The sequence below is a fragment of the Oncorhynchus tshawytscha genome, linkage group LG22 (genome assembly GCF_018296145.1).
Source record: "Oncorhynchus tshawytscha isolate Ot180627B linkage group LG22, Otsh_v2.0, whole genome shotgun sequence".
NCBI lineage: Eukaryota > Metazoa > Chordata > Actinopteri > Salmoniformes > Salmonidae > Oncorhynchus > Oncorhynchus tshawytscha.
In genome coordinates, this window is record NC_056450.1 from 20,407,839 (window position 1) to 20,419,093 (window position 11,255).

Genomic DNA, 11,255 nt, shown 5'->3' on the forward strand with positions numbered 1-11,255 from the left:
CAGTATATTGTAGGTTTGCATGGCTGTTAGATGCAACGGCACCACTCCCAGTAAATTATCATGGTGTTCGGAGGTAGGGGGAGGATTAGTGGTAATTGCCAACTGTGACTGGGTGGGTCCTCTGTAGGCAAATGGTTGAGATGGGAGTGATTACTGGATTTAAAAAAGGGGCAGGCAAATTTTATGGGGGGGAGAAAAAAGGAAACCTTAACTTCTACCAGTATTTGCCAGTACACCCCCCCCCCTCCACACACACACAAACATTGCTAAAATGAATACAAGTTAAACATATTTATTTTTAGATCACTACTTATTAAATTGAGTCTGGAAAGAATGGGACATTTATGGAACAAAGACCCAAGACAAGGTATGATGATTATTACAACACAAAAAGGAAAGAAATGCCCCCTGGATACTTTGATGTGTGCACCCTCCAGAAAAGATTATTTTACACTTTTGCTAGATAAAATGCATTGGAAAACTAGCAAATCCATTTTGATTGACACTCTGTTCTCATATTACTATAGAAGCCACACCACAGGCTTACTGGCAATTAATATTGAATGACACTAAACTTGGAGGTGGGGTGTATGTGGGATTCATATCCTTGACTAGTATATCTTGTGGTGGTATTGTTGCAAGATTCAATCTAGAATTAGCAACTGTTGCCAAGGCACCCATTTCCCAGGCAACCAGTGGCTGTTTACACACTTTCCTAATCAGTTTGTCCTGCATTGGCTAAACTGGCTACCAGTGTGCCAGTAGTATTTTATACAGACCAAAACCTACATGGACTAACACTGAATTACAGCATATTGACTTACACTATTTCATTTGTGCATGGGCAATTTTTTTCTCCTTTTTAGGGCCTCATGTGGACCATTGGATGAAATGCATAAAAAGAAAAAGCTTTTGTTTTGGACCTAAATAGCTGCATGCATAGCTGAAATCTAAAGGCATCAGTGCGCAACAAGACCAGCTCAAGATAAGGTCAGAGGTCATCACTTACTGCCTACCCACTTCTGCTAACCACTCGATTCAGCAAATTGCTCAATAGGACTACATTTAATGCATTTTGCGATATATTAATTAATCTAATTACTTGTCCTTAACATTTTTATTAGCTATAAAGCATAAAGGAATAAAACAATTTGGCAAATGTACTAGGCTATGAATACAGTAAAATACAATTTGCTTGACATTGAGATTAAATTGCATTTTGTGAGTACGTTAAAAAAATTGTATTTCTCAATAAAAAATAGAATAACAGACAAGAAACTACAACTGCAAGAAACTACAATTAAACAGCCCTCCTTTTGAATCTTATCCATAGCTTTAGTTTCACACTCCAGTTAGTACTGAGTGCATGCTGAAGTGCAGCATGAGTCAGCTAACTCATGTCTCCAATCTTGAACAGGGGGGGTGTCACAGACTGCGAGAAGGAGAGGGGTAGTACGGTCCGGGTGCCATTCTCAATGGAAAAACTCCTGTTACAGTACTCCACTACTCCCACGATCTGGGTCAGCATCAGTGGCAAGTGATGTCATCTGAGAACTTGGTTGAGCCCTGCCCTCAGGGCGAGACAGGGGTGAGAGGGCTCCCAGAAGCTCAGCTGGCCTGTGGAGACAACACGCCCCCGGAGAGACAGAGCCAGAGAGGGACACAGGAGGAGGAGGTGGGAGACAGCGGGTCCCTGGCCGACAACAACAAGATACAGGAAGTGACATCAGAACCCAGTGAAGGGGTAGGCCAACTGCAGGAGGACCCACAGACAGGTCTCAGAGGTAACCAGGGGACGTCTGCAGCACGGAGGAGCGGGGAGGATGGAGGGCCAGGTGTGTGTGGAGAATGGTTGTATTCTGGTGGTTCAATTCAGGTTTTTTTCTCATCAGGTTCTAAAAATCTAATTTGTCTGTTAAAGTTTTCTGATAATAAGTAACAGGAGAGGCATATAAACGACCAGTTAGTCATACAGTGGTGAACAGTTCTTATATGCTTTAGTGAACAAAGATAAAAGAAAAGCTAGAATACTGAAATGAAAAGGAATGTTCAAAATCAGCACTCAGGAACTACAAAGCTGATGAAAGCAATATTATTTCTTATGGTTTAGTAAACAAGACTTTCCTATCTAGAGTTGCCACCATTTTAGTTACAGTACATATTGACACTTTTTGAATAGAATTTGGCACTCAGCAGTTCAAGTGTGTAAGCATGCATGTTCTGTACGAGTGTACGCATGTGTGTGTTTACTTGTGTGTGTGTGTGTGTGTGTGTGTGTGTGTGTGTGTGTGTGTGTGTGTGTGTGTGTGTGTGTGTGTGTGTGTGTGTGTGTGTGTGTGTGTGTGTGTGTGTGTGTGTGTGTGTGTGTGTGTGTGTGTGTGTGTGTGTGTGTGTGTGTGTGTGTGTGTGTGTGTGTGCGCGTGTGTGTATGAGTGTGTGTTTTAATCCATATCTCTGGGTGCGGCAGGTGTGTGTCTGGAAGAGCAGTGCTTCAGTGGGAGCAGGAGGAGGTCTTCCCCCAGGGGGGTGGTGTTACTACCGTATCCAGAAAGGGAGAGGGACAGGCGGACAGAGGAGCCCAGGGGCCCCCGGTCTTTCTTCTTCTTTGGAGGAGGGAACGGAGCCTCCATGTAAGTCCCTCCCCTATTCCAATGAAGTGAAATGATAAGACAATTCAACTTAGGCCTTAATTCAATCTGTTGAGCGTAGCCATTTTTTGTATTGACTACTTTTATTCAATGTAGAGTAACCTCCTATTGTGAGAGCAGAGGATGGCAACGGATCTACGACAAGACTAGAGAAGACTTTAAACTCAAGTGGTGCGAGATCAAATCCCCAGTCACCTATTACAATTTCAGAGAAGGTAACTGTACTATACAAGCTCATATGGTTCACTCCACAGAGGTATCAATACAGTTACAGTTACATAATATGTTAATTCAGTCTTGAATATTTCATAATAAGTGGCAAATATATATCTGGGTTCAGTGTTTGAAATCTTGTCTCTTTTGTAGAAGACAACAGATATAAAATGACTATATGAAGGAGAATGGTTTTGAATATGTCATCATGTCGTAGGTGAACAGCTCCTTTACCAGATCCCCAACAACAAGGTGCTGACCACTAAGATCGGCCTCCTTAGCAGCCTTAGGGAGTATGACCGCTTCAGCAGCAAGGTCAACCACGGTCGGGGACTGAGGTGAGGCATCTGAGACAAAGAAGGTGCATAGACCTCTCACATTATAGTCCTGTAAAATACTGTATCTCTATAGTCTAGTTACTAATGTCTACTTCCAATGGTTACTTCATCTAATGGCTACTTCTATAATAACTTATGTTAGTTCCCTTTATTATTATTTTTTACTTCACTAGGGTATTGATTTTCCTGCATCCGTTTTAAATCCAGTATTGAAAATAAGATAACACTTTTCAAAAGTGGACTATCCCTTTAAGTAATACAGTGACCGTTCATCTAATGGCAATACTTCTCTGCCTTGTAGGAGGTTGAAAATTGAGGAGTTTTTCCCCACCACCTTCCGCATGGACATGAGAGATGAGAGAGAGGCTTTCTTTGCCCAGCAGGAAGGTAAAAATTGGCCTAAGTCAAATACAACGCCTCCAGTAACATGATAACATGTCAATACTAGCACACTACAATACAGGTTCAACAAGATTCTGTAGGGGGCTACAGTTGAAAAAGCAACTTGTGCTTCATGGAAAAGACAATGAAGGCAAAGACAATGAAAACAAATAATGCGTAACTGACAGATGTGTGACACAATAGTTGTCCTGGCGATTTGAATGTATTATTATTTATTTATTTTTATGATGGAACGTTAAGGTACAGCACTTCTGTTCCCAGTAGGTTATTGTGATAAAATCACAAAAGAAACCTGTTGTGTTGCTATAGAGAAATGTTGGCAGAGGGCATGTCTGAGAGACATGTAGTGAAAAGCCATGACACCCACAGTCCTTTAACAGTGGCTACCGCCTCACTGTAGCAGGCCTTCCACCATTGCTCTCCACCTCATTTCAAAGCTGTTAATTTCAAAATTAAAAAGGCACTCACACGTCTGAGCTGTCTTTGTTGCAGGTGCATGGTAACAGTTGAATAACATGAGAAAAAAAAGAAGAAACCTGCACACTGCTCTTGCCAGTATCACTGCTGTTTATTAAGCTTTAGGTATTGGCCTCAAGGCATTTCGAAACCTGTTAATTTCACCTTCTGCAGTTAGGTTTGTTAAAGAGGCAGAATGGTTGAAGAAGAACCTATGACACAGTCAGTTCTCCCAGTTCTCCCACACCAATAGCACAAGTAGACTTATGACTCAGCTGCCATAGAAGAAGGATGAAGAAGATGAAGAAGGAAGAAACTTGCAATGTGTATCATCATAAAGTTAATAGTAACTTTAATTCTAAAAGTTAAAGGATAAATCCACTCAAAAACTATATTTTGGTATTTTTTCATTAGTCCATTGTTAATACAGACCCCGAATGTTTGCATGTCAGCAGTCAAGTTTTCAGGACGTTGGACTTTCAAGAAGCAAAGTGCCACTTGCCACACCATCATGATGATGCATTTTGTATCATCATGATGGTGTGGCAAGTGCCACTTTGCTTCTTGAAAATCCTATAATTGTTCCTTTAAGTTAAGAGGATGACAATGATACATCTGCATATTATAAATTGAAACAGCATCTCTCAAGCCTACGGCAAAATTACAACAATCAGGTGAAATATAACATGCATAATGACAACAATAAGGTTTAGTCTGCTTTGTGACATAAATAACTAATTATTGTGACACATACAGTACCAGTGAAAAGTTTGGACACACCAACTTATTCATGGGTTTTTATTGATTTATTACTGTTTTCTACATTGTAGAATAATAGTGAAGACATCAAAGCTATGAAAAAACACATATGGAATCATGTAGTAACCAAATAAGTGTTAAACAAATCTAAATATAATTTAATATTTTATATTCTTCAAAGCAGCCCCCCTTTGCCTTGATGACAGCTTTGCACACTCTTGGGATTCTCTCAACCAGCTTCACCTGGAAAGCTTTTCCAACAGTCTTGAAGGAGTTCCCACATATGCTGTGCACTTGTTGGCTGCTTTCCTTCACTCCACGGTCAAACTCATCCCTGACCTTATCAATTGGGTTGAGGTTGGGTAATTGTGGAGGCCAGGTCATCTGATGCAGCACTCCATCACTCTCATCTCTTGGACAAATTGCCCTTACACAGCCTGGAGGTGTGTTGGGTCATGGTCTTGTTGAAAAACAAATGATAGTCCCACTAAGCGCAAACCAGATGGGATACTGTATCGCTGCAGAATGCTCTGGTAGCCATGCTGGTTAAGTGTGCCTTGAATTCTAAATAAATCACAGATAGTGTCACCAGCAAAGCATCCCCACACCATCCCACCTCCTCCTCCATGCTTCACGGTGGGAACCACACATGCAGAGATTTTATTTTATTTGACCTAATTTAACTAGGCAAGTCAGTTAAGAACAAATTCTTATTTTCAATGACGGCCTAGAAACAGTGGGTTAACTGCCTTGTTCAGGGGCAAATAACAGATTTTTACCTTGTCAGCTCGGGGACTTGATCTTGCAACCTTTTGGTTACTAGTCCAACTCTCTAACCACTAGGTTACCTGCCACCCCTATCATCTGTTCATCTACTCTGCATCTCACAAAGACACGGCAGTTGAAACCAAAAATCTCAAATTTGGACTCATCTTGGTCCAAGCAAGTCTCTTCTTATTGGTGTCCTTTAGTATTGGTTTCTTTGCAGCAATTTGACCATGAAGGCCTGATTCACTCAGTCTCCTCTGAACAGTTGATGTTGAGATGTGTCTGTTACTTGAATTCTGGGAAGCATTTATTTGGGCTGCAATTTCTGAGGTTGGAGACTCTAATGAACTTATCCTCTGCAGCAGTTGCAAACCTGGGTCTTCCTTCCCGGTGGCGGTCCTCATGAGTGTCAGTTTTATCATAGCGCTTGATGGTTTCTCTGACTGCACTTCAAGAAACTTTTAAAGTTCTTGAAATTTTCTGGATTGACTGAACTTCATGTCTTAAAGCAATGACGGACTGTCATTTCTATTTGCTTATTTTAGCTGATCTTGCCATAATATGGACTCTGCCTTTTACCAAATAGGGCAATCTCTGTATACCACCACTACCATGTCACAACACAACTGATTGGCCCTAACACATTAAGATGGAAAGAAATTCTACAAATTAACTTTTAACAAGGCACACCTGTTAATTGAAATGCATTACAGGTGATTACCTCATGAAGCTGGTTGAGAGAATGCCAAGAATGTGCAAAGCTGTCATCAAGGCAAAGGGTCGTGTCACAAACGTTATAATAACTGGACCAAAGCGCAGCGTGATCTGGGTTCCACATCCTTTTATTTCTAAGTGAAACTCACAGCAAAACCAAAACAATAACTCTCAAAGCGAAACGTGAAGCTAATAATAGTGCTAACAGGCAACTATCCATAGTCAAGATCCCACAAAACACAAAAGGGGAAATGGCTGCCTAAATATGATCCCTAATCAGAGACAGGCCAACATAGAAATATAAATCACCTAGATGACCCACCCCGACCTAACCAACATAGAGAATAAAAAGCTCTCTATGGTCAAGGCGTGACAGGTCGCTACTTTGAAGAATCTCTTTGTTTAACACTTTTTTGGTTACTACATGATTCCACATGTGTTATTTCATAGTTTTGATGTCTTCACTATTATTCTACAATGTAGAAAATAGTTTTTTTTTTTAAATGAATGAGTAGGCAGTGTCCAAACTTTTGACTGGTACTGTAGGTAATGTAATCAGCAAAGGTGACATATAACTAATTTGTCTGCATAGTTCACATATTACTACAATTATTAAATGTCACTATTTTGAGATATTCTAATAAGACATTTAAAAAGCATTCCCACATCTGAGTTATATTGTTGCAGGTGCATGGGAATAATGCGAAAAAAGAAAGCACACTGCTCTTGCTCGTATTAGTAGTTTCATTCAAGTTTACATGATATATTCTAATAAGACCATGTTGCGTTGCTAGGTATGTGTGATGAGGAGACAAGCATGTGGATCTGTAAACCCACGGGCCTCAACCAGGGGCGAGGCATCTTCCTCCTGAGGAGCCAGGAAGACGTCTCGGCCTTCAGACTCAAGCTGCAGAACATCGCAGAGACCCAGTGCAACAGGACGCTGCCTTTTCGCTTGCCCCAGGCACGCATCGTGCAGCAGTGGGTGAACACTAGGGCTGTGAACACTACTGTATAAGAACGTTCAGTACTGTGTCTGCAAAACCAAAAGGAATTGCAGATTATACTATCATCAAATACATTCTATAATTCTGATTTTATTCGATGTGGTTATACTGTGGTAATTCTCCATGAATTGCAAAACTGCCATATTCAGTTGACGAATTGGATATATTATTACATTTCTACCAACAGAGGGAATGCAAGATCTGTTTTTAAAATAGCGATGTACTAAAGACGGGTTGGTTTATTAGCAACAAAACCGACGCGTGCGCAACGATGCGGCAAAACAGACGGTGTTGGCATAGATTGTTGACAACATGTAAACTATATATAAATAAAGTTTCACATAGAGCACCTCATCTCTCAAATACATCGTTACAGTTGTTGGTTAGCTAGCTCATGAATTTGAGACATTTGGCATAGACGAAACATCAGTCAAAACACCTCAAACAAGACATGGTATCAATAACAATGAAGCGTGCGCATTGTTTTCGTGACGTTCTCAGACTTGTATCTATTGCGACAAGGCTCTGGGCCTGTATTCAGAAAGAGTATGCATGCTGATCTAGGATCCGTTTTTCCTTATCATAATGAATACGATTATTTGGACAGCGGGGACGATCCTAGATCAGCCAAGTGGATTATAATGTATATCTAATGTTTCCTCAGGTATGTCCAGAACCCTCTGCTCTTAAAGGGGAGAAAGTTTGATGTGCGCTCCTATTTCCTCATTGCCTGCACCTCACCCTACATGGTATTTTTTCGCCATGGTTACGTGCGCTTGACCTGTGACCTTTATGACCCCAACTCCCCCAACCTTTCTTCCCATTTGACCAATCAGGTTAGTAGAAAAATATGCTTCTCTTTCTTGGTTTACAAAATTATTTTGCCTCCCCTGAGCAGGATAGTGTTTTTTTTGTCATGAATCTTGTTCTGGAGGCAGCTCTGCATAGTGGTCACTAGCTGATTTTAAACCAAACTCTAACTCTAACCTTAACCACACTGTTAACCCTAATGTCTAACCCTAACCTTCAATGAAGACAAAAAGTAAAATAAAAAATAATGAATCTTTACAATATAGGCAATTTTGATGTTGCAGTTGGCCTGTCTAAAGGGAAAATGATCAATTCTGCTCCAGGACAACTCATGACAATAAATATCAACCTGCTCCCCTGACCTGCAAGTTTAGTGATATAAGCAGAGTATTACTATTTCAGAATCAGGTTGTCAACAGATGCATCTCCATAGGATACTGCATGAAAATAGACCAGAAACCAGGTCATAAAATAATGGTACCAATCAAGTCTCAAACTGTTGGCCCTGTAACAACTCCTCTCTCTGGCCATTCATGTGTATCCTGGTCCCCCTTTTGTTTCCCCACAGTACATGCAGAAGAAGAACCCTCTCTACAGCGTGCTGAAGGAGGAGACCGTCTGGTCCATGGATCGATTCAACACCTACGTCAATGACAAGCTCAGTGTTGCCAAGGGCCTGCCTAGGGACTGGGTGCTTGGCGCTTTCGCCGTGAGTTTTATAGTTTTTTTTAGGTTTACATCATGGTTAAGTTAACCCTTCAGGGACCAATTATGAAAGCATCATTGGTGTTATTTATAGTTAAGTGATGTGATTTTACTCCTGGGAGAGACTACAAATGACATCCTCTCCACCCACACCTTTATGTCTGTCTGTCTGTCTGTCTGTTTGTCTTACCTTATGTCTGTTATCCATTCATTAGAAGCGAATGCAGCAGATCATGATCCACTGTTTCTTCGCTGTGAAAGCCAAGCTAGATCGTAAACTGGGGTACTTTGACCTGATTGGCTGTGATTTCATGATTGACGATGACTTTAAGGTCAGCAAAACACCTCATTGGTTTTTAATGTAAAGTGTGTGTGAGTTTCAAAGTATTTGTGAGCGGTTGGTCAAACTAACAGTTGATGTGCTTGCTGTGCCTTTGTCTGTCCTCATCTAGGTGTGGCTGTTGGAGATGAACTGTAACCCAGCCCTCCACACCAACTGTGAGGCCCTGAAGGAAGTGATTCCCAGTACTGTTGTGGAAACTTTGGGTGAGCACACACTACTGTTCACATGACTGGCTTAATTAGTTCTCTTGGACTATGATATTACCTCAAGAATTTGACAAGATATCCTCAAATGCAGCTGATCTCAGAAATAAACTCACTTCGGAAATACTTTTTTTATCTTTGTAATTTTAAGATAACGAGATGATGTGTCGCCAGTTCCCCTTTAATTTGTTAGTTTGCCTGTATGTGGCTTCTCTCTGTTTTTCTATTGGAGAGTTGAAAATAGCCTGATGTGTGATAGCTACTACCCAGCTGTAGGTTAGTCAGCCCTTACAGCCTTATGCCTTATCTCCTGTAGATCTGACTCTGGAGATCTTCAACAAGTGTCGCTGTGGACTGAAGCTGCTGCCACTGGCCAGCCAGAGGGACTTTGTGCTACTGTATGATGGCGAGACTGCCCATGTCCCTGTTCTCAGCCGCAGGAGCAAAACAGCAGTACCCCTCCAAGCCCAGCACCCAAAGAGTGTCTCCACCCAAATGCCCTTCACCACCAGCAGGACTCAGAAGACCGAGTCTGTAGCATCAGTGTCTCGGGAGAAGTCAGTGAGTGAAAACACATTTTCTCCTGTAGCCATGACGGCTGTCTTGGTACCCCTGACTGGCACTGATGCCACTGACCATCCTGCCCCTGTCACTACACACAATGATCCATTCCTGCAGACTGGTCCCAACCGACTCACAGGCCCAGCAGGGGCCCCCAGACCCCATCCCACCCACAAACCCAGTCCTCGGCCCCTCAAGCCAGCCCAAGCCCGCGTGGAGCTCCGGCTCAGCAAGTGCACCTGGCAGCGGCGATCAGGGAACTCAGAACATCGCAAGCCCTCAGATCTCCTGTGGGTGAAGGATACCTTCATGTCCCTGTCCACCCCGGCTCTGACTGAGGGCTCACGGTTCTCTATGAGACGCCTGCGGGGCACCAAAGCCTGCCAACCCGACCAGGAACAACCCTTCTGCTACTCCCTGAGGCCCACACAGTTCCGCCTGGCCAAGCCCGGCACCAGCAGCCCCGTGTGGACAGACAAACAGGACAAGGAAGGGGAACAGGAGGGAGGGGGGGGGCAGGAGCCCGGTGTAGACACACAGAGTACAGCCAAGGAAGAGAAAGAGGACAAAGAGCACAGGGAGGAGCTGTGATATACTCATACTGAGACACTCACACCTGTCAAAGTATAGGCTTAACATTAATCATTTTGGTTTGTGGGTAACAATATGCATGGGTGAGGTTGGAACCTCGCCATGAAAGGAATCCTACTTTGCTTTTTATTACAGAATATTTTAAATTAATAAAGTATATTTCTCCCCTGAAAAACCCCAGACGATTCTGTCTTTTGATGCTTGCAATGTTTGAGGTGGCTTCAAAAATGCAATTGCACAACAGTATGACAACTGGTGAAATAGCACACAGGCAAATCTACGGTACCAGAGTAATACTGAGACTAAGATTTTTTACTTGAAATGTATCATAAACAAAAAACAATGATTGCAAAGTTAGGCAATCTTGATACTAAATTTTGAACAGAAATGCAATGGTTCATTGAACCTGTCTAAAACTTTACACATACACTGCTGCCATCTAGTGGACAAAATCTCAATTGAGCCTAACCTGGAATAGTACATCATGGCCTTTCTCTTGCATTTCAATGGGAGAATTATTATTTTTTTCTTTGTATTAGCTTTTACAAGATCTAATATGTTATATTCTAGTACATTATTTTCACATTTCCACAAACTTCCACAGAGTGTTTCCTTTCAAATGGTATCAAGAATACAGCAAGATGACGCCGACAGAGATGGTCGCCTCGCTTCAGGTCCTCAAAAAACTACTCAGTTCTTAGTTTTTTATGTATTAGTTTATGTATTATTTTTTACAT

General features: G+C 41.9%; 1 protein-coding gene across 1 annotated transcript; it reads left to right on the plus strand.

Annotated features, from left to right (window-relative positions):
• The first annotated feature begins 757 nt into the window (after positions 1-757).
• On the plus strand, positions 758-10,687 carry ttll10 (tubulin tyrosine ligase-like family, member 10). The gene is made up of 12 exons (XM_024383587.1): positions 758-990; positions 1,418-1,835; positions 2,468-2,630; positions 2,745-2,863; positions 3,079-3,199; positions 3,501-3,586; positions 7,093-7,279; positions 7,970-8,141; positions 8,684-8,824; positions 9,036-9,152; positions 9,273-9,366; positions 9,683-10,687. Exons 2-12 carry the CDS (start codon positions 1,541-1,543, stop codon positions 10,516-10,518), a joined length of 2,331 nt encoding a protein of 776 aa, XP_024239355.1. The 5' UTR covers positions 758-990; positions 1,418-1,540; the 3' UTR covers positions 10,519-10,687.
• Positions 10,688-11,255: the final 568 nt, after the last annotated feature.